Source organism: Lissotriton helveticus, chromosome 1_1, assembly GCF_964261635.1.
Source record: "Lissotriton helveticus chromosome 1_1, aLisHel1.1, whole genome shotgun sequence".
Taxonomy (NCBI): Eukaryota; Metazoa; Chordata; class Amphibia; order Caudata; family Salamandridae; genus Lissotriton; species Lissotriton helveticus.
In genome coordinates this window covers 271,423,731-271,447,408 of record NC_136057.1, presented here as the reverse complement: position 1 = coordinate 271,447,408, position 23,678 = coordinate 271,423,731, and the positions used below count along the sequence as shown (strand labels likewise).

The following is a 23,678-nucleotide window of genomic DNA, read 5'->3' as shown; positions in this document are numbered from 1 at the left end:
CCAGCGCGGCACGCCTCAGCTGCAATAATGGCAAACCGCGCTTTTCTTTTGTTTGTTACCGAACGCGGCCGCATGGCTTTTTTTCTGTTTCTTTAATTTTCTTACAATGGCAACACACCCCGCTTTAGATAAAAAAAAAAAAAAAAAATGCGTCCCCACACCTTTTTTCAATTTCTTTACTTTTGAAGCAATCGTGGCATCCGTGTTTTAGCTTAAGATGTTTAAAGCTAAAGTGCTGTGCCGCCATTGTAACAAAAGTAATTAAATAGGAGAAAAAAATGTTGGCTGACTATTTTTTTCTATTTGTTTGCTTTTGTTACAAGCGCTACACCCGTGCTTTATCTTTAAACATCTTAAGCTAAAGAGTCTATTTCTTTTCATTGAAGCAATGGCAGCACCCGTGCATTAGCTTAAGATATTTAAAGCTAAAGCACGGGTGCTGCGATTGATTTGCAATGCAATAAGGTCCTTGATAACAAATGCACGTGGGCCTTGACCTTGGGTGGACACAATGGGGGCCAGTGGGTAATGTGTCCAGATGTCTGCATGAGGGGCGAGTGATCACTGTGTGTGCTGTGTCCTGATTGACTGTGTGTTCCTAACTTCATGTGGCATCTGACTTTATGGTGTTTTGGGAACGCGTGCCATCCTCCGGCTAAGTGTGCTTTATTTGGACCAAGCTCCCTGAACCATTGTGGTGACGCTGCACTTATCTGGGGGTTTGACTTGAGTTTCCTGTTCATGCGTTTGTCTGCCAGTTACGTGCCACACCACCTGTGACCTGTAAATCAGTGACCATGGGCATGATTCTCAGACTCTGCCTGGCCACGCATTTCTGGAGCTTTTGTTGGGCGAGTTTGATAATAGTAATGTGGTTTTATTCGTGTTTGCGAGTACATCAATGTGCATGTTGACATTGAGTTTATCCATATTAACATTAGCACATACAATCGCATCGTCCATCTACACACTTACAAGGAACCCATGTTTTAAGATTTTGGGCCTAAAATGTTCTAAGTGTTGAATTGATGTTTGTATTGAGAAAAGCGAACTAAACTGCAAAGTATTAAAATTCTTACTTGCCGTGTATTGTAAGAACACTAGGTGTGGTACCTGGGCATACCACCCCCAGTACTCCAAGTAATCCAAAAGTAATTAAAAAGTATTCTGAAAGTACTTGCAGTGTGATTCAAACCGCATTTTGAAGTGATATGGATCTGTAGTACCTGCAAGTCCGACCTCCATTGAATATCTGTGTAAAAGTTTACAATTGAAAGTATATTTTAGCTACCAGTACCAAGTCCTGCTTGGTTTTAGAAATAAAATACAAGTATACCTTTTGTGGACTTAACAAATTGATTTAGATTCAGAATCTGAGTGTGTGGATCAGTCTTGATTGAGTGAATACAATAAATGTTAAACACACCCTCTGGAACCCACTGGTTCTGACCTTTGCTTTGGGCGGGAGTACCGGCGGGAATTACAAGAGGTGTGCCCACCTCTGCCAACTCCACCCGACGCCCACGGCCCGAGTTCTAGTGGCCCAACACCAAGAGGAGGTCCCCCGGCGATCCTGACCTGAGATCCGGAGACCTCTGATCTGCCTCAAACCTCCCGCTGACTCCTGCAGCCTCAAACCGGAAGGTCCCTCCAAATGCGAACAGGAGCTGGTAAGATCTGACCCCAAAAGGCACCCCTGCACCCGACGCCCCACGGCCTTGGGTGGCCCAACCAACCCCCAAGATCCCAACTTAGCTCTGCAAGTGGTGCTCGCACCTAGAAGACCATTGTCCCTGAGCCTGCAGTGCTTTTGCAAACCGGAGACTCCATTAAAAGCTACAGGGCTTCAGACTCCAAAACAGCACTCTGCACCGGCCGCCCCTGTGCCGGTGAGGGTGCATCTTTTGAGCTTGCCTCAACCCCCATTTGTCCTGAGCTTAAGATAAGTTCAGCAGCTTAGCTACCGCAACCCAGTGTCCCGCTCGTCAGCAGCAACCAACCAGAAGCCCCCTATCCCCATTGGTTAACATTGGGCCTCATCACGCTGCACCCAACCGCCCTAGTGCCGCTGAGTGTGTAACAAGAGAGTGCATCCTTAGCCCTGGGGGACCACTGAGTCTAACCCCAGAACCCCAACTCCAAAACCCTATTTTCCTCCATTTGATAACATTGACTGCTTTTCTATGAAAAGTTTCTAAGTGTGTAGTTTGAAAACCTAAAGAAATTCTTTAAAATTGTACTAACAAAAACACTTTTACGTATCTGTTTACAGGAAATGTCCTAGTGCAGCATCCAGGCATACTGCACTGTGTAAGAAAAGTAATCTCAAAAGTAACTTACCTGTAATTTTACTAAAAATACTATACAAAGTATATGTACTGTATTCTGAAAAGCATTGCACTATCAGTAACACTACTGTAATCAAATCAAAGTACATTTAGAATTGCAATTCAAACATTGTACAAACTGCATTACTACTATGAAGTATTTATGGCTTACCTGATCCAGGCTTGCTTGGTTCAAGGAAATAGAATAACTAAAAGAGTATTTTCTATACAAAACCAATTGGTCTGAAGTTCAGTCTTTGAGTGTGTGAATTTATTTGCTGACTGAGCGTGTACAACACATGCTTAACACTGTCCTCTGATACTGCCTTACTGCTCAACCTCACTACCACAAATGGAGAGTGAGGTGCTATCTACTTTACCTCTGCCTACCTATTGAGTTCCATTGGACTCTGTGCACACTATACCTCACTTTGGTATAGTATATACAGAGCCAGCTTCCTACAACCAGCGCTCAACCAAGTAGGTAGAGTCCTCTCTGGAGCCATACCACCACTCATTAAGCTCTAAAAGGTGTGCTGCTGCATGGTGGGACTGGAAATCTGCTGCTGCAATGCCTCTGCAATGGGTGGATTGAAAACTAGATGCACCCCCCCCCCCAAACTATCCCAGCAATTCGTTTATCTGTCTGAACCACGACAGGGAGACGGGATAGGGATGATTTTGTAGTCTGTACAGTAGGCGAGGACGAGACAGCATCTTAAAAATGGCAGAACGCCCGTATAGAGAGAGTGGTAGACCCGCCCATGATTTTATTTCGGCCTTTACCATCTGTCATGGATTCCAAATGGCGTTCCCATGAGATGATTAGATTATTTGACAGGAATACACCTAGATTCTGCAGGCCACTTGTGGCCGTGGATACCTCTGCTGTCCATTGGCCGCTGCCTAACGTCCCTCTCAGCGGCCATAAAGTGTATTTGCCCACATTCATGTGTAGGCCTGACGTATCACCGAATATCTTCATTATCTGGAGGACCCTAGGACCCGATCTATGGGGGTCTGTAAGAAAGCATGACATCTGTGTATAGGGTGATACGGCCGGAGATCTCCATGGACCATTCCAAACTCTGTACCAAAGCATCTACACAAACCCAGGCGGCTAAAGGCTCGATGAAAAGAGCACATAGGAGGGGGATCAGGGGACATCCCTGATGGGTACAACGTCCGACAGGAAACTGGGGCGGGATGCTGCCTGCCACCTGCACAGATGCTGTCAAGTCTGTATCGAGTAGCCGGAGATAAGCCAAAAATCTCGGACCCGGGTTCAGGTGACATTAAAGTATGAAAAGATACATACAACTAACCAAATCAAATACGTTGTGTATATCAGCCAGTAGCACGGGCTCCGTTCAGTCTAAGCTGTCCATGTCAGCTGTCACATTATGCGCCCGTCTGACGTTATGGCGCATTGCCCACTGGGCATCAGGGTGGAGTAGGTCCATCGTATGCGACATTCATCTATTTCTCAGAGCCTTAGCCAGTAGCTTAACCTCCGTAAGTAGTAGGGAGATTGGACGGTACAAAGAGTGTTGTTCTGATGGGCAATCCGGTTTTGAAAGCACCACTATTTCAGCATGTCTCCAGTCTGCGGGCATGCAACACTGCTCTACCGCTGCCTGAACTGTTGCGAGATAAAGCAGACCCAATAAAGACACATAGGCTTTAAATAATTTGGGTGGGAGCCCAAAGGGTCCAGAGCCCCCCAGGGCCTCTGACAATGCAGCTATCAATTTCTCAACCGTGATAGGGGCCTCCAGTGATTCCCAAGCCTTGGCTTACGGGACACTCGGGGGCATATCCTCAAAGAATCTGCGAGGCCATAAGCACTCCTGTTGTGCGAATAAAGTCTGGTAGAACCCGGCACAGCTGCTTGCCACTGTGGCCAGATCAGTGAGCACTACACCGTCCGCCCCGCAGATCGCAGGAATATGAGTCTTGTCTTGGCCTGTTGAAACAGCCTATGAAATCATCTCCCTGATTTATCGCCCCATCAGCAGTTGTTGGGTTCGTCCGAAGAAGAGTCCCAAGGTGACTTTGTTTGTGGCTTCTGGTGTCTCACTTCATCTTTCCAGGTAAAAACTTCTTCTGGCTTGTCAAAGCACATGGTGATGGACTTGTAAACCATGCGTAGGTGGACGGGGAACAGAAGCATATATGGAATCTTAAGGTCTCTGAGCCAGGCTTAAGATCTGGCCAATTTGAGGATAGTGTCCCAGTCATGGTAATTTCTGATCCTGGCAATAACCGATCGCAACCGAGCTCCCGTAGTTGGCCTCTGAAGCAGGGCTTTGTGAGTGCTCAATCACAAAACGGGGAGATACGCCGTCTGATGGGATCCACAATGCCAGCCAGCAAGCTAGGATTTTCCCTATATCTTCACCCTTGCAGTTTTCTGGAAAGCCCACGAAGTAGAGCTTATTTCTGCAGGCACGCCCCTACGCATCTTCGACCCGCACAACCAGGCTCCTGGTCAGTGTCTCTAAGGTGTCTACTTGCGCCTTAAGCGTAGATAGTGTGTCCTCCATGCCAGAGACCTTGGTCTCAGCCTCACTGATGCTTTCACTGCATTGCGTAGAGCCTGTCTCAGTAAGGTCATGTCTGAGCCCATAGCGCCAATCCTAGCCTCTAGCATATGTCTGAACTGCGTGATCACCGCCAGCAGGGCTGCATTATCCGGCAGTGCCCCAGGGGCTCCTCCAGCTTCTGCGGCCTGGCCCCCTGAAGCGATATATGGTGCTCTGCTTTGACATGGCAAAGGCACACCATTGATGGACGGAATGCAGAACAAATCAAAACATCTATCCCCAGTCAAGAGATCTGGGTTAAATCCATCATTCTTTTGCTCACTATGCCACCCCAGTTTAGAACTGGCTATATGCAAATCAGTCTTGACCCTGTGGCTCATGGAAACAGTCGAGCCATGACTGCCAAGCCAGGTCCTCCCTGGACCGAAAACAAACATCCTAGGACCGGTTTTGGGGTTTCACCCCTCATCAGCCAGGATAGCTTGAATCCAGTGGCAGGGAGCCCGGTACCCACATCTGGCAATACTCGGCGCACTTAGGGCGAAAAAGCAAATGACACACAGTTGATTGATGGAATGCAGAACAAATCAAAACATTCATCCCCAGTCAAGAGATCTGGGTTAAATCCATCATTCTTTTGTTGACTATGCCACCCCAGTTTAGACCTGGCCATATGCAAATCAGTCTTGACCCTGTGCCTCATGTGAACAGTCCAGCCCGAAGTACCAAGCCAGGTCCTCCTTGGACCGGAAAAAAGCATCCTCGGACTGGTTTGCTGCTTTGACATGGAGCCCGGTGAGGACAAGTTCTTCAGTTGACCCGTGCACCGCCACAGCGGCTGCCTGCCTCTCCAAGGGCGCTGCACCGCTCCTCCAAGGGCGCTGCACCGCTCCATAGTGCCACACTGCTGTCGACTGCCGCCTGCACCACAGTAATGCAAGGTCTTGGTCGTGGTGAGACGGCGACGCCCAGTGCTCCGCTCCAGATGCTTGCGTCTGCCGTGCGACCCTTCCTTCAGTCATGTGGGACAGCTAGGCCACAACCCCATCCTTGAATCTTTTTGAGTATTTAGAAGAGGATTAACGTGACTATTCCACCCTCTCTTCCTTTGTCTTCCAGTGTTTCATTTAAGCATAGATAGATTCTGTTAGTAAATATTGGTGAACTATTGCAATTGTTTGTTTCTGATTACTGCCAGTTTGTTAGTCACTTGGAACTTAAACTCTGTTAGTGCCATTCATGCAAACCTCATATGTTGGAACGGAAAACAAACAGTGCAAAAACAGTCATTTCTATGCTACTTTTTTATGGTACTATTAGGGTAGCAAGGCTGGAAAACATAAGTTAGGAGCTTTATTCAGATGCTCAGTCGGTTTTCTTTATCCTGTTTGTCTTCACTTGTCGCGTTGGTTATCTCATTGTTCACTTTGTGCTGGAACAGGCAAATGGGGTTCTCATTGGACTGTGACTGGCCTCCCGCAAGTTGTCCCTACATGTCTGTGTTAGTATGGAGGTTTTGTTGCAAAGCTTATAATTAATCCCCCAACACCCTCCCAGCCCCACCGCTCTTCACCGCAAAAGGAAACTCTCACCCTTCTTTTTCTCTTTTCTAGATGACGACTGGCGCGAGGAACACGAAAGGATGGCGGAGATGGAGGATAAGCCTTCAACAGTGGAGGTCCTGGCTGCTCCCAACTTGAAGAGCGGAAGTGTCCCGATCCGTGAGGAGTCAGGAGGTCTGCTAGGGGGCCGGGGTGAAAACCTAGCACAGAGTCTGCGTAAGCTTGTGATTGACAGTGACCTGGATGATCCAGCCGTCATGAGTGCCATTCATTCACGTTCCCGCCCTCCCATGCAGGTAAGTGCCACTCTGCCAGATTCTCCCACAGATCTTCTGCTGTTCTACAAAGATGAGCTGAATTGGCTACCCAATCAATCAATCAAACCGGATTTGTAGAGCGCGTTAATCACCTGTGAGGGAATCCATAGGCAAGGTCCAGGCTGTTCGGGGGTTCAGTCGAAAAGCCAGGTCTTGAGTCCCCTTCTGAATACCTGAAGGGAGGGCAAGGTCCGAAGTTGGTTTGTGAGGCTGTTCCAAGACTTCTAGGCGAGGTAGGGGAAGGAACGACCTCCACTGTTGCTGCAGTAGATTTAGGGGGGGGTGAGCGAGGGAAAATGAGGCAGAGCGCAGGTCCTTGGTTGTGGAGGGCTTTGTAGGCTTGTGTCCGATCTTCAATTGGTATCTCTTGTGGATGGGGAGCCAGCGGAGTTTTTTTCATGTGGGGGGTGATGTGGGTCAGTCTGGGGAGGTCAAAGATGAGTCTGACTGCAGAGTTCTGGATGGTCTGAAATCTCCTAAAGGGGATGTGATGTGATTCCAGTGTGAAGTGCATTGCCATAGTCCAGGGGTGGTTGGTGAGGATGGCTTGAGTGATGGTTCGGCTGGTGGAGACTGGAAGACATTTGGAGATGTTTCGAAGCATGTGGAGGGTGAGGAAGCATGCAGAGAAGACTGGGTTGATCTCGTTCTTCAAGGTGAGTTCGCTCTCCAAGATGTTGTTGAGATTCTGGACTTGGTCCATGAGGGTATGCAGAGGTCCTAGGTCCGGGGCCCGCCAGGAGTTGTTCCCAGATGAGGCGGAGTTCCCGAAGACCAGGACTTTCTCTTGCCTGTGCTGAGTCCGAGGCAGTTGTCTTTGCATCCAGTTGGCCACTCTGGTCCTGCAGAGGTGGACATCTCCCTTGGTGGTGGAGGGTCTTCGGATAGCAAGAGGATAAACTGGGCATTCTCTGCCTAGGAGATGATATTCAGTCTGTGGTTACTGACAGTCTGGGCTGGGGAAAAGGGTGGGGCTGACGAATGAGCCTTGAGAGACGCCAAAGATGATGGATGATGCTCTTGGGCTCTTAGTTGATGGATGAAGTCCCTCTGATTTCTTCCGGAGAGTAAAGATGCGATCCATTTGCGGGCGTCCTCATGGATGTCGATCTGATGAAGCCTCTTGATCAGGATGTGGCGGAAAGTCACAGAGTTTGATGAGAATCAGGGCGGCTGACTCTCCCCATTCAAGGAGGTATCTGATGTTGTTTATGGCAGCGATAAGGGTGGTTTTGGTGCTGTGGCGGAGTAGAATCTGGATTGGGATGTGTCCGAAAGATCATTGTTCTCTAGGTATTCCGTGAGTTACTGGTTGATGGCCTTTTCGAGGACTTGGGCAGGAAAGGGGAGCAGGGAGCTCTGTCATTGTTTTAGCTCATTGGGGTCAGTGGAAAGTTTCTTGAGAAGGGGTTTGATCTTGGCGAGTTTCAAATCCTCCGTATAGGAGGCTCATGTGATGAATGTCTTTAGTATGTCTTTGAGCTTGCTTCTGATGTTGTTGTTGCGGAGGTTGAATACCTGGTGTGGGCAGAGGTCTGTGGGAGTCCCAGAGTTGGCGGATTGCACGGTGTCTGTGTTCTACGTGGTGAATCGGTTCTGGAAGGTCATCCTGTTGTTGGCGGGGGCATCTTGGGTATCTAGGCAACTGAGGGTGTTGGCGGTGGTGGGTTGGGTTTTGACGTTCCCATTGATGGTGGATATTTTGTCATGGAAAATGTCAGCTTGGGTGTCGCAGAGCACTTGGGAGAGGGTAATTATGTTTTCAGTCCCTGAGGGGACTGGAAAACTCCATGATGATGCTGAAGAGTTTTTTGAGGTGGTTGGAGCTGACTTCGATGCGGATGGGTAGGGCATTCTTTCTGGTGTCTTTTACAAGTCTGTGGTATTGGCTTAGTGATGTCTTGAAGGTGGTCCGGTCGGTGTGCTCCTTTCTAGTTGTTTGCAGTTGAGCTTCAAGGTTCTTCGTTTCAGGGTGTAACAGCTGGCTTGCTTAGAAGTTCTGTTGGCTTTAAAGGGTTTCCTGGAGGCGACTCTGGGGGTTGAGGGTTTCAGTCCATTGGTTCTCTGCTCTGTTCCAGCTGTGGTGTGAGGTTCTGACTACTCTTTGTGTGGCTGTATTTGACTTGCTTGTGGTGAAAAAATCGTATCTAGCGTGGGTCCTGCGATGTGCGAGGGGGTTGGTGACCATATGAGTGAGGCCGATATTGTTCATATTGTTCATGCTGTTCAAAGGTTGAATGTCTTGGTGTTGTCGAGGTTAAAATTAGGGTCTCTGAGGAAAATGCAGTGTTCGGTGTCGATGGCTGGCTGGGGGAGATCAATTTGGGGATGGCATTTCAGAAGCTGGGGTGGGGCCTGGAGGTTTGTAAGCGAGGGTGCCTTTTATAGTTGTTTTGCCATTTATTCTGAGCTGGAAGTTGATGTGTTCCATGGATGTGATGTTGTCGTCTGTAGCGGTGGTGCAGTGGATGGATTCCTTGTGGATGATGGCGATTCCACCTCTGTGTTTGGTAATGCGGTCTCGGTCTCGGTGAACAATCTTGTAGCTGAGGGACGTGGCCCTGGCGATGTTGGGTGTGGAGGCACAGTTGAGCCCGGTCTCTGTGAGGAAGACCATGTCGGGGGTGAACGCAGTAATAAGTAAGGAATTCCATCCTTTCTCCTCACTTCTGTTAATACTGGTGAGCTAAATGCTGCCATACCCTTCTCAAAGCTCTACTGTGCCACATGTGTGGCGAATTAGGTCTATCCTGCTCTTTTCACATCTTCAATCTACTTGAAATTACTTTTCATTGGAATTCTCGTCTTGGTCCTCCATGTGTACCTTGAACATGGTGACTTTTCTTTCTTCCCCAGAGCTGTTTATAAGCCCTTATGGAGTAGAAACAAAATGTGCCATTTTGCTTAATAGATTCTCAATGACCATGATGATGGTCTGACCACAAGCTGGGGAAAATCAGTTAGTGTCCACAGTGATCGTATACCAAGGAGAAGACAGTATAAATAAAGATTGCACAGTTCTGGACGAACACCTGTGCATCGTTGGTCCGGGTAGCTCACCAAAACCCGCATTCACTGGATAGAATATTACAATGCCCTGGATGATCTGCCAAGGTGACAAGCCACATTTTGTGAAGGGTCTAACACTCTACAGCAAGTGTAGCTGTGTTTTAGTAACCTTTGACCTCTTTGATCTAGAAACAGAAGTTTTATTGTTAAAGTCTGCAGATTATAATGTTTATGCGTTTAATTCAGTTTATTGCATATTCCCTCATGCGACAATTGTATATTGTATACGTTGGCATATATACCACGGCTATATGTATACAAAGGCTGCCCATGTTGTGTCTGTCAACAATAAAAATTTGTTGTGAAAAAAAAGTCTGCAGATTAAGCATCATTTGATAAATTGTGTAGCAAATGTGGCACCTCCACGATTGTGCGGAAAATGCAGTAGCCTCACAATTCCAGTGGCCCTTATTATATAGAAAACATTCAAAATATCAGTGGCACAGTACCTTTATATTTCTAGTTAGTCATGTGACTGGTATTTTTCCTATTAACAACTGTAGTTGTTAATGCTGCACAACTTGGGTGCCTGATCAGAAACCAAAGTTCACACAAGATGTGCTTATAACACTGCGAGGCCCAAATGAAAGTTGTTACAGCACAGCTTTGAGGGTGATACATAATCGCAGTACATAGGAATAAGGTATACTATAGGAGACCAACAGGAGTTCCATAATCCAAACAACCAAAGTCTCCCTAGTTATCAATAGGATACAAGGTAAATTATACTGCAGAAGGAATTTTAAGAATGCTGCAAAGTTTCTGTCTGGGGACGATGTTCTTTAGGTTTGTCTTGAAGATAATCATAATTGGAGATCCAGGGATGCCAGCTAATAGCTAAGTCCAAGCAGAGGCACATTGGTGAAGAGCACAGCTCAAGCTGAGGAACACGGGTGAACAGCAGTGCCCTAGCAGAGGCTTCCTCTCATCAACAGGGAGTAAATCTAGTCCCCTCAAAATGCCCTTAACTCCTAAAGTAGATCATTGAATCCTGCGGTAGATCCTCGATTCCACTGTCTTCAGCCTCCGAGGGACCAGGAGGTAGTTAGCCTTCCAACGTCCCAGTCATTGAGTTTGTTTCCACTGGCAGTCCGGGCTGATTATAGATGTGTTATGGAGATACTGCAGAATTAGCCGCTATTTCCTTTAATTCATTTGAAAGCATAAGAGAAGTTATTTTATGTGTAGTTTTAAATGCTCAGTCTTGCTTACCTGCTCTGTCATACTATTTTCTTTTGAATAAAGTAAAGTACTGGTTGGACACTAATGTTTACTGTGTTATACTGAATCTGAACTTGTAACTCCCCCACCTCCTTAGTATGTTGACTGCTTGCACTCACTACACCGCGAGTCAGTTACCTGAAGGAAGTAATTTAGCTATCAAATTCGAAGTTCAGCAATATTGTGACCTTTAGGATACCAGTGCCAAACAGTACATACAAAGATTACTGTTAAGTAACCACTCACGGCACAGGGACCACACAAAACAGCTTCATAGTTGTAATAGAGGAGTTGTAAAAGAAACCCTAAAGAAAAAACGCTGTACATCTATATTTGCTTCTATTTTGATTCCTCAACGGCCCCCAGATCTCTGGTGCCTCTGTAGCCAGTAGTTGTATTATGTTTGTATATTTGAAATTGGAAGGTGAAGTATTCTTAATGTTTGAGGCAGACATGCTAGGGTGGACACTTCACCATGTCGGAGAAAGTGCCTCTTTTGACATGGATAGCCCCTACTTTTTGTCTGGTATTTGATATGGTTTTGATTGTAGTGCACAGGGTCCCTGCCAACCAGGTTCTCTGTGCCAGTGCTACTTCCATAAAAATGTTCCATAATTGGCCCTTCAGGCCCCTGTAAGTCCCTAGTAAATGGTACCGAGTTACCTTGGGCATTGGGACTGAAGTGGGTCCCATAGGGGCCTCCTCACCTCGGCCATGCAGACTGTCACTGCAGCATGTATGGCCTGGTGCAGACAAAACAACAAAATCGACATAGCACACTTCCTGTGCGCCATGCCAGCTAACATAGGCAAAGGTATAGATAAGTCACCCCTCTCACAGGTCTTCCAGGGTTGCACTGGTGGCTCAGTGGACTTAAGCAGCCACTTCAGGGGTCTGTGTTCGACCTCATGGTCACAGGTTCAAATCCCGACGGGTCCACTCAGCCTTTCATCGATTTGAGGTCGATAAAATGAGTACCATTGAGTTAGGTAATAATAAACATTTGTTATTCAGCGCCTGGACACCTTCGGGTAATCGTGGCGCTTTACAAATACACCTGTTATAACACAGGTGTGGGCATATCCACATGACCAGATATTCCCCTACAGTATTTTAAGTCCATTCTTCGATATTGTAAGTGCCAGGGAGGCCTTATAGAGTGCATGATGGCTTCTCTGAACTCAGGAGTGTTTGGTACCAAACTACTTCTCTTAAGAAACGCACACTGATGCTAGTGTGGGATTTATTGAAACTTACCCAGAAAATCTACCAACCCAGGTGTGGCCACAGACAGGCTGTAGGCAGCCTGCCACCACCAGACATATGTCTAGACCTCTGGGTCGAGAACCTCTGCTCTCTTGGACCAGAAACAAAGCACATCCTAGGGGGAGGTTTCACAGGCACAGTGCTCCAGAGGGAAGCTTCAAAGACCTGCTAATGCAACCTCTAGCCTCTGCTGCTAGCAGCAGATAGCAGCTGCGGATTTACACATCCATTTTGGGTGGGAGGCCCTAGGAAGAATGGGAGGTGTGTCCACCTCTTCCAACTCCACCCCTAAGATGAAGGAGGTGAGCTGAAGTACACCTTTAGGTCCCTGCCATCTTGAAGATAGGGGGACCCCTCCAATCAGGGATAGAAGTATGCCCCCTCCCACAGGAGGGGTGGCATAATTGAGGATTTAGTCACCCCAGGTAAGGTGCCAATTGGCCCTAAATGTCACTCCTTTAAAACGCCCCTAAATTTAGTATGTCGGTGGCTCCCCAGACCCTGAAAGTAGTTCCAGCCAACCTAAGAAGAAAGACGAAGAAGATGCCTGCAGACTTGGCCCTAGCCCTACAGGCCTGTCTGCAGCCCTCGAAAATCTTGTGAAGAAACGCCTATCCAGCAGTCAGCGACCTCCACAAACCTTGGAGGACTGCCTGCCTCTGAAGAAGACCAGAACTCCAGATAACAGTGGCTCTGTCCGCAAATAAAACACCACCAGATCAGCGATCCTTAAACACACTGCACCGATGCCTCCAGATGGCTCACTGATCCAGAAAAGTTTCACCAGTGATCCTGAGTCGAAGTCCAGCATTAGCTGACCCCTCCTGAACTCCACGATGAGGCCTGCTGTGTGAATCCAAAGGCTCCCCCCATCTGCGACTGGCTCTGGTAAGAGGAATTTGGCAACAAAGGACAACCCTGCACTCAAAGCCCTTGGGCCTTTGGGAGACCCCACCTGTGTCCCTACGACCCTCAACACCTCAACTTACCTCTGCTGTTGCTGGTTCCTTCATGCAGCCTCTGGTGTCTGCAGCTTGTTTGTCCAACCAAATTCCTCCATTAAATAGTATTGGGTGCCCAACAATGTATTTGCACTCTGCACCGGGCCGCCCCTGTGCCACTGGTGTAAGCCTTGTGGACCCACCCCCCATGTGCTTGCTCTAACCCCTGAAACTTGGCCCTTGCAACCTATCTTACCTGCAAGTAGTGTGGCTTTAAGCACCCCCAGTTGCCATTAAAATGCATTGGGCCTATCTTTTAATTTGACCTCTGCACCGGGCCGCCTCTGTGCCGCTGGTGGTGCAGACATTGTGCTTACTTGAACCTTGCCCTGCTTACCCCAAGCCCCGAAGACTGGAACTGTAAGTTGGGTACTTAACTGTGAAACCGCATTGTTTTCCTCCATAGCTTAACATTGTACTTTATTAGTGTCAGTTATTGGTCAGTGTGTGTGCAATCAATGTCTTAGACTGCTCTGTGTTAGGCCTAAGGCTGCTCGCCCACACTTCCACTAATAGATTACTTTGGGATTACATTGAGCCCTGTACACTTCTGGGGAATCTCTGGACTCTGTCCACGGTATAACCAGCTAGTGGCATACCATTTACAGAGCCAACTTCCTACACCATGGTGTTTTTTGTAATGCTGACTTCCATGTCCCATCCTTCCAATAAGGTTGTGCACCCTGTTCCCATCTAGTTGATGATAGAAAGGAGTTTGTGTCACTGAATATATTAGAACAGCCTCAGGAGAATTACCTAACCTGAAACTTAGTCTGGAGCATAATTATGAAAATCCTCTGCTTATTTGTTTTAATTTCCACAGCTCTCCCGAAGCCTCAATTCCAGCATTTGGGACAGTCCAGCAATCCTCCGGCATATGAGAGCCCCAATGCTTTCTGAGGTATGAATCCATCTCTTTCTTTTCTGCGATATATACTTCTTGTTGCACAAACTGAAAAATCAAAACACAAGCTCCACATGGTGTAGGAAAGGAATGTTTAATTCTGAAAGCAGTAGTAATGTTTTGTAGACTGGAGAGTGTGAATTAGATTGCTTAGACATAAAGATGATATTGCAGCTTTTACATGTCCATGCAACAAACTGAATTTACAGAAGGGGATGGAAAACAAAAAGAAGAATGTAAAGCTAACAGGAAAGATGTTTTCAATATTTTCCTTGTTTCACTGCAAATCAAAAATTGCCCTGGGTTGAGGAAATCATTTTTCACCCAGCCCCTGCAGAAAACATAAATTTCATATCTTTGTATGAATAATCAAATTAATTTGGTGCCATGCCCACTCTTACATGGCATCAGGATTGAAATTGTGAACAAAGGTAAGCAGACGTTTATTTATCTCATCCAATTAAAGCATGTCTATATTAGAGTGTATTGCTTTTTAATAAGGGTTGTAAAAACCTGAATTTGAAGAGCGATTTTGTAAAATGTATTCTAGGCTCCTGAGGTGAAATTTGGTTACTCAAAAGAATATTTGGATGTTCTTTTTAGCGTACCTCTACCAGAAATAAGTGGTTTATGCTATAAATATATTTAAAATGGTTAGTCTAATACAGGCCCGCTCTTAACGAATTTCTTTAAACCTTAGTGGTGTACAGTTCTAGTTTACCTGGTTGGGCCTCCTGTCTATGTTGCTTTTAACCCCTTCCATGCGTCGGAAGGCCCCCGGCCGTCCGACGTCACAGTGGGCGTGTGCGAAGGACGGCCGGGGGCCGTCCAAACCCCGCCACTCATTAATTCGCACGTCCGAATTCGTGCCGCAGTCAACGGGTTAAAGTAAATTATGTTTTATGTTTTCATTTGATCTTTCCAGCTCGGGACCAGAGCCCAGACCTTTTGTCACCTTGCTGGGCAAAGTTAATAAGCAGAAAGAACAAAAGCCTTCCCACACAAAGGGAGCAATTAACAGTGCTTCACTTAGTTCCTGGGAAAGGTGTGGGAAAGAAGATCTGCATCTGTTAATTAGTTGTCACACTGTACCTGGGTTGAACATCCCAGGCCCACTGAACAAAAGAGGGAGACAAGACCTCTTAAGCTAACTCAGAGGGGGGGGGGCTACTTTTTGACTATTTTATGGTGAAGGCTCTGTCAATGAGGGGCAGAGCTAAGACCCCCAGAGGAGAATTAACCAGTGGCTCCTGGATGGGACCATCTGAAATTGTCCCAGCATGCTGTGCAGGAAGTTTGGGACTGGGTGGTAAGGTAATGTTGCTCCCTATGGTGGTCCAGGGCTGCGTTGGTTCTAGAAGTTTCCACCCCAACTTCACCAGTGCTCAAGGAGTAGAGAGTTTTTTTTGTTGGAGCTGGATCCTGAGACTGGACCGTGGCAGCCATAGATAACTGGAAGAAGGAACTCCTGATGCCCTCTTGGACTAAGGACTATGTCTACTGTTGACCCGAGGATCAGTGTTTTTTTTCAGGACCAGGTACGCTGGTCCCTTTAAACCTCCTAAGGACCAGTTGGGGGAAGAACTGGTGTTCCGGGCCCACACAGGAGGAGCGAAGAGCCAGTGGACAAGCAAAATGAGTAAGGCTGGCGCAGGAAGCCAGTGGAAAATGGCCTCCTGCAAAGTGTTCCGTCTTAGAGGCTAGGAGTCCTGAGAAAAAGCCTCTAGGTGGCTCGCCCTCCGGAGCAAAATGAACTACGGATCGCACCAAACGACCCAACGGGGCCCTTTAGAGCACTGGGAGATTCCCCCAGCTGAGCACTAAAGCGAGCAGAGCTCTGCTTCATGTCCTCCAGAAACCCTGAGGGTGAGCCAGGGCCCGTGGGGTCAACAGAGGTGGCATTCATAATTTGGGAGCCCTAGGAGGGGGTGTGCGTGGGGACCCACGCCAGAGCTTCAGAGGCTTGGTGATTCCAAACCCTGAAGGGTTTATGTTAAAGGGGATCCTGGGAACCTTTCCACAGGCCCTTGCCACAACATGGAACCGGACACCTTATCTCCGGCTTAGTATATAGTGCACACTTTTAAAGGAGTGATGCACCTTGCACTAATCCAGTCACCCCTTATGGTGATTTTAGTGGTCTTTGATAACCTTAAAAGATCTTGAAGAGGTAACTGTGGAGAGCAGCCTTAAGGCTTACCTTGTAAAGCAGCTTGATTTACCACATTTAATCAGTAGTGGAAAAATATGTCTGTTTATTGACACAACACAATCACCATAACTTGGTATCTCTCTTATTCGGAGATATGTAAAAATGACTTCAAATAAATCAGGTAACTAGCCCAAATATACACTGGTCTCCAGTGGGAGACCAAACCATATACTAAATAAATGGAATGAAAACTGCAAAGGAGAACAGGATTTGGACCAAAGGACTTAAAAGAGCTTGCAGAGCCAGGAACCACCCAAGGTAAGAACCCAGGAACCCCTAGGAGGTTGTGTGCAGAGTGGATACACAGCTGCGTGTTCAATAGAAGTCGCGGTTGTTGTTTTAAAGAAACCTTTTGGAGGACGGAAGATTGGAGAGCTACCCCACCCGTGGATGCCACAGGAACCAGTTTACCTGCACTGTTGAAGCCGGGTGCATAGGGTGAAGGGATGTCGGAACCTCTTATAGACGGCAATGGGCAGAAGTCATTGGAATCCAAGGGTAGATTCTTGAAGAGGAGAACTTGCAAGCAGAGGCGACGGAGTCTCTGCCACTCTGAGATGACCGGGCCGGGAAGCACGGGAGCGCAATGACCACCCTTGGCAGGAAGTTAAGAATTGTTCACGAGGACCTTGTCGCTGTAGCTGTGGGGACCCGGTGATGCTGTGGAAGTCGAGGAGCTGCACACGAGCTGTCCCACATCGGTGTCCAGCACCAACAAGTAGCCGCAGCTGGTGTGGAAGACGAAAATATACAATTGTTGGGAGCAGCAAGGTTCAAACGACTGACCGCGTGCAGGAGAGTCAGAGAAGGCCCCGAACAAGCATGGGAGCCCATCAAAACAGTAGAAGACCCTCATGAGGACCCTTAGGCCAAACTCGCAGGAGACCTCAAACAGCTCACCAAAGATGGAGGCCAACAATGCAAGGAGGGCGCTTATCTTCGAGCAATGAGTTGCTGGAGGCTAGAGCTTCTTGTAGCCCATAGATCTCTGGAGTGTAGAGCCACCAAACCTTAACAACAGCAAGTCAAAGCGGTTCACAGGGGTTTATTCCCAGCGGCTCTGACGAAGAATACTGTCCTCCAAATTACAGGGTAGACCGGTCAGGCCTCGGGAGAATCACAGGACCACCACCTGGGTTGCTGAGCCTAGGGAAGTCCGTAGGACGATAGGAGCAGCAGACCAGTCCACTTCGATGCACTGCCTGCAGATGCAGGGGAGTAACTCCTTCTCTCCAAGGGAGATTTCTTTGGATGTCCTTGATGCGCGCACTTCCCTGGAGTTCCTGAGAAAAGCACATACGAGGCAGAATACTTGCAGAGCAGCAAGACCAGGAGCAGCAGGAGTCTTCCTTGATGCAATCTCGGTTCCAGACTAAGTCCAAGTGTCCAGACGTTTGAAGAGTGTCTTGGTTTCACTGTAAATCTGAGGACCCGACCACGGAGGAGCCCTTAAATACCCAAGGAAAAGGGTTGGGACGACTCCGGGATCCTTCCCGGAGTATGGGCTGGACAGAGGGGAGGATTCTTCCCTGTCCTTTGTCCAGTTTTGCTCCAGAGCGGAACCAATGGTTCTTGAACTGGCTCAAACCGGTGTATACAAGGAGGGCCACCAAATGTGTCCTTCAATGCAGCCTGGTGGTGCTGAAAACTGCCCCCACCCCAACCCATTACGCTAGGTTCTGTCTGGGAGGTGTTCACACCTCCCTGTGTCAGGAAACCTATTATTCTACCTTCCCCTGCTCAAGCTCAGCTCCGCAGCAGGGGGTGGGGGTCTGAACAGTGTCTGTGGTCGACGAAGAATTGGCTTGCTGGCAGATCCTGAAATGCTGTAACTGGGAGTACAGGGGTCTCCTCTAAGGAGCTCCCCAGTACAAAGGATCATACCTCCCAACACCACAATCTGTATTGGGGTATGATTTCAACATGTTTGATACGAAATATGTTTTTAAAATGGCTGACCGCACTTACAAAGCCTGGAGAATCGACTCTGAGATTATTAGGGGTGTCCTGCTCATGCTGGGGGACCCTCGCCCTTATAACCAAGCACCCAGCCCTCAGGACTGAATGGGCTACCATAGAGGTAACTTATAGGTTTTAAGTGCTGTGACCTTAGATATAAGGAAACTTATCTCTCGTGAGGGGTGCAAGCGCCATCTCGCACAGGCTGCAGTGGCAGGCCTGTAGTCCAAGGTTAAGTGGACTCCCATGGGTGGCACAGTATATGCTGCAGCCCATGGGAGACCACTGGTGTACCTATGCCCTGGGCACCTCGGTACATTTACTAGGGACTTATAAGGGTACACCAGTAGCCAGTTGTTAAGGTACTTACCAAAACCATTTTGGGAGGGAGAGCACAGATGCTGGGGTCCTGATTAGCAGGATCCTAGCAAAGTCAAAACATACTGACACCAGGCAAAAAGTGGAGGTAAACATTAAAGAAGGAACCTACTTTGCTACAACACCTCTAATTAAGCAAAAAAGGAACAAAGGCTAAAAATGAAGCTGCATGGCAACAACAAAGGAGTGCAGCTTCTGAAATGTTCACACTCACTCGACGGAGCACCTCCTAATGACTTCTGCTGCTCACAATTTACAATGTTTCTGGCTGTTAGTAGTGGCCTCTTGATGGCAGGGGCACTACCAATGAGAAAAAGAGCGTGGGAGAGCTACAGGAGTGCATCCTCTCCCTTTAAGGAAACCCTAAAAAGGTACTGACCCACAGACTTAAGGATCAGATAATTCTGACCACCCTAGGATTTACACTCCTTGTTAAGCACTCCCAAGGCTGGAGCTTTTGCTCTACAGCTGGGAGAGCTGCACCCTCTAGGGGCTTGTTCTGTGGCTGCATTCTGTGTTGCCTAAGTTTGTTTAAGGAAGACACAGACACAAGGTTCATGTTTGTACAATGCTTTAGTTAACAGTGTTATTTATAATGCACTAGCTTACCCGTGCGCGTTGCTGCGATCTCCGAAGAAAGGAAATTCAAGGAAACTCGTTATGATAACATTCAATTTACATTCTAACGTATTCATTTTAATATGGAACTCATTTGAAAGTGTTGTTTAAATTCTATTTATTTATTCGAGTGCTTGTAGATACACGATTTTTTGTTTTTCAGTCTGGTGCTAACATCAGTAGTCGTAAGATTATGAGGGCCCTGGGGGGCCGATATTTAAAAAAAAATGTTATGCCAGAAACCTTCGCGGGAGTGTACTCAACAACTTCCCAAAGTTTCATGGCGATCGGATGAATGGTGTAGTAATGCATAAAGGCAAACAGACAGACATCCTTTCCTTTATTTATTTATTTATTTATATATATATATATATATATATATATATATATATATATATATATATATATATATATAATTATTTAGAGGTGTTTTATTGCTGACAGTAATAATTTTCCTGGAAGGATGCAAGTTCCTCCTAAATATAATGCTCACACGTGGGTGAAATGCCTTATTATGATTGCAGATGGATTATGGCTACTGAAGTCAGTGATGGAGATATGTGATTCTGGTCTTTTTAAGTGTGGTAATATTGACAGGATTTAAAGTGACATTGTATTATTATTAAAGGGGATTTCCAACAGCGTTATGTAAATGTGTAAATTGTGTTGCATTAAGCAGTGTGCGCGTAATAAATGTACTTTTCCTATTCTAAAGAAAAAGCACATAGTGGGTAATTATTTGTTGAGTGTTATTATTGTGTGCTAGTGAATGTTGATTACTATCCCACTCCAGCTCCCCTGAGTATACCTTGGACTGCACTGCTTCACTACTATGAGAAAGTCCAGCGCTACATTGAGCTGTTTGACTCCATTGAGGGGGGGTAATTGTGAACCCATTGTTTGTGGAGGCCCTTTTCTTTACAGTATTGAAGTGGAAGACTATTTGTTTAATCTTGGATATTAACCATGCATGACCCTAACCAGCACAAAGTCCTTCCACAACGAAAACAAGCTAGACTAATGATTATGATTATCCCCTCTGCAGGACATGGCCCCCTCATCTATCATGCAGGAGTACGACTTGGCCCATAAACTGCAGCAAAGCAGAGAGGAGCCAGAACGAGAGCTGTCAGAGCGAGCATTGCCCAGGCGCTCGACTTCTCCAGTTATAGGAAGTCCCCCAGTACGAGCAGTACCCATCGGAACCCCTCCCAAGCAGGCAGCAATGGGACATTTCAGTCAGCAACAGGTACGTCATAGCAGAGGGTTGGTTTGCGTTGTGGAAGGCATTATGAAAAGGGAGCTATGGCTGCTTATAAAATAGGCTTTTGCTCTATTTTGCAGCATATTTCACAGTTGTTTGATGTTTGTGGTGTACGTTGCTATGTTATGTAAACCATCATAGCGCGCTCATCACCCATGAGGGCATCCAGGTGTTTGCCGATGGAGAGGCGGGGGCGTGCCTGGAGATTATTGAGGTGCCTGGTCTTTAGCTTCTTGCAGACCTAGGGACCTGATGTTGGGGAGGTCATTCCAAATCTAGAGGGTGATGTGTGAGAACATGGTCTGTTCTTGTGTACGTGCGCGGTGTGCACCAGTGGTAGACAGGCTGAGCAGGGACGCCTGAGGGTTGGTTGAAGTGGATGCATGTGTTGACGTAAGCAAGGCCTATGTTGTGTAGAGCCTTGTAGGTGTGTGTGAAGAATTTGAAGTATGAATGGGAAGCCTGTGGAGTTTATTAAGGTATGGACTAGTGTGGGCTTAATTGAGGGAGGTTGTGGACAAGTGTTATACTTGAAGGTGTATCCAATAATTCATTTTAATGTGGAAGTGACTTCCTAGTGTCATACAGGACACTTGTGCTAAAATAATTATTTGCAACCAAAAGAAATTGTAATGTAGATTCATTTCAGATCAGCACTAACATCGATCAGATTTGCAATATGATGTTGGCTATTTAATCATGTCTAGCCTCTACTTTGGCCAAAGAAAATCTCTCAATATTTTGTGTTCCATTTTGTTTGTTTGCATCAAGTTATTTTCAATTGAAGCATCTGATTAACCTGATTGATTGCTAAGCCTGATGTTTGAAATGTCATTTTCTCCCTTTAACAGTTACAACAATGCTAGTTTATTTGCCTGGTTGCAAATTGTAATATTAGCAGCTGCAGTAAGAGGTGATTTAGGGAGTGTGCTCAAGTTAGAAAATGTAAATGCACTTAAGATGCAAAAATTAAGTAGAGTGGGGATGAAGTTTGTTTAAAAGATTGTTTTAAGGGTTCTTTTTGATTCGTAAGATGTCTGGTTTGCATTAAAACCTGGGGATTCATAGTGTCTGGCTGTTGCCACCTACACTCTACCTGCAAAATCGCTGAAAGTCCAGGTAGCTGTTGTTGGATCACTGGGTGCTTTGCTGAATGTGTTGAGTAATGTTTGTCTTGAAGTAGACGAGTTTTTTCTCAATGGAGGCCTAGAGGGTTGTTTGTGTGAGCCAGTGATAGGCTAATAAATGTGCTCTTTAAATTGTAATATTTTGCTTAACATTATTGTCTTTAAGCTAATCCTAAAACCGAGTTGAAATTGTATTCATTGACTTTGTGGTGATTGCATTTGTATGAATTTGCAAACGAAGAACCTTACAAATTTGTGCAATCGTAATGAAGACTCGGGCTCTTATGAAGCCACCTAGTTCCACTAAATGCTCATTGGGCCATTTGCCAGGCCACAAACTTTTTAGTTACATAAATTGTTTTTCTTCCTGTGGGAATTCTATTATTCTAATCTGTTCCCTGGACAAAGGACTTGATAACCATTCCCCTAAACTTTTTCATAAATCAGTCTCCATACTAAACTGTGCCACTAGAACCCAATCTTAGCCTAAGGGATGCTTTCCAACTATGCCACCAGTATTGATAATGTGCAAACGTTTTGCGGCTCCACAGTCCAAATGGCTTGGCATCAAGTGTTGCAAAACGTGCTCGGGCCATGCGTCATAATGATGTGCTGAGGTTTGAGACTTGATTTGTTTGTTTTTGTTCCCTGTCCAAATCTTCAAACCTTTCTTTCGTGACTTACTGTGATTTGCACCTTGTTCAGTGGAAAAGTCACAGACATCACTGTTCTGTTTCTGTAACTCCTTATGTTGCTGTGTAGTTATGTTATATTCTCTATATTTAATAGGTATACTTTTAAAATTTTAGCTTAACAGCAAAATCACCAAAAGGCCTTTGTTAGAAATACATTTGTTTTCATTTTATTATGGTTTCTTCAGATGAAACTGCAATGGAACTTAATTGAGTGCATTAGAAATGTGTTGGTTTATATTAGGGAAGGTCATAGTATCTGACGTTTGTGTGCTCTATAATCTGGTTCTTAAACACATATGCAGTTGATGTACATTTTCGCTCTCTTTAGATCCTTTGTCCGAAGGCTGTTCATATCCGTGCTCCTGTACAGCAGCGTTTCACCCCCACGTCATACAGCGACCAGATGTCCCCGAACCCATTATGTGGCATCACAGTAAGTTGCTTAGTACCATTTACACCTAAGCTACATTTAATGTCTTAGAAGTGATCGTTCAACTGGACCTACCTTAAATCCAGTGTCCCTTAATGACGATTGGTATGCCTTCAGTAGAACATTCATTTTCAGACACAACTTTCGTCCTCTGATCCAAACTCTGCGCCAGATTATGAGCTCAGGCGTTATTTATGGCCTCGGATAAATAACAAGACCCATGTGTACTTTATTTATTGGTGTAATAAATACCTCCTATTACAAGTTCATGGAGAATAACATGCAGATTGTTGTGTTTAACTACTCAAATTCCACATGTTTGGTAAATACAGTTTGTTTTCCCCTAATAAATTTTGCAGACATTGACCTGCGGAAATTTAAAGAAGGTTGAGTTATTTGATGCATATGATCAATATCAGATGCGCTAAATACCTTCAGACTTCTAATTCTGGCCCATGCATAAGCAGGAATTTACACATGGGCCGGAATATTATGAGGAACTTGTAATCAGACCCTCAGTCGGTATCCAGTCACTGTCTGCAACTCCTCTATATGTAGTGCTGAATACCACATAGGAATTCCAGGAAATTATTCCTCTCTAAGGAGCAAGATATAGTGGTAAAGACCACATAATCATATTTTTCTTGAACTCCAGAAGGGTTAACTTGGGTGTTGACGGGGTTCAGTCCATTCATTAATTAATTCATTTATACTTTGTTTGCTACCTTGAATGAATCTGCACTAAATGGGCTAGAGAATTAGTTCAGAGTTGTAATTAATCC

At 46.1% G+C, this 23,678-nt stretch overlaps 1 protein-coding gene across 2 annotated transcripts in view; it reads left to right on the top strand.

Annotated features, from left to right (window-relative positions):
- Positions 1-23,678, top strand: part of PATL1 (PAT1 homolog 1, processing body mRNA decay factor) — a 203,851-nt gene that overhangs the window by 60,864 nt on the left and 119,309 nt on the right. For both annotated transcript variants that reach the window (XM_078666733.1, XM_078666817.1), the window contains exons 3-6: positions 6,487-6,731; positions 14,133-14,210; positions 20,426-20,629; positions 22,795-22,899. In XM_078666733.1, the coding sequence (XP_078522859.1) occupies positions 6,487-6,731; positions 14,133-14,210; positions 20,426-20,629; positions 22,795-22,899 (632 nt within the window). The remainder of the gene's footprint in view (positions 1-6,486; positions 6,732-14,132; positions 14,211-20,425; positions 20,630-22,794; positions 22,900-23,678) is intronic.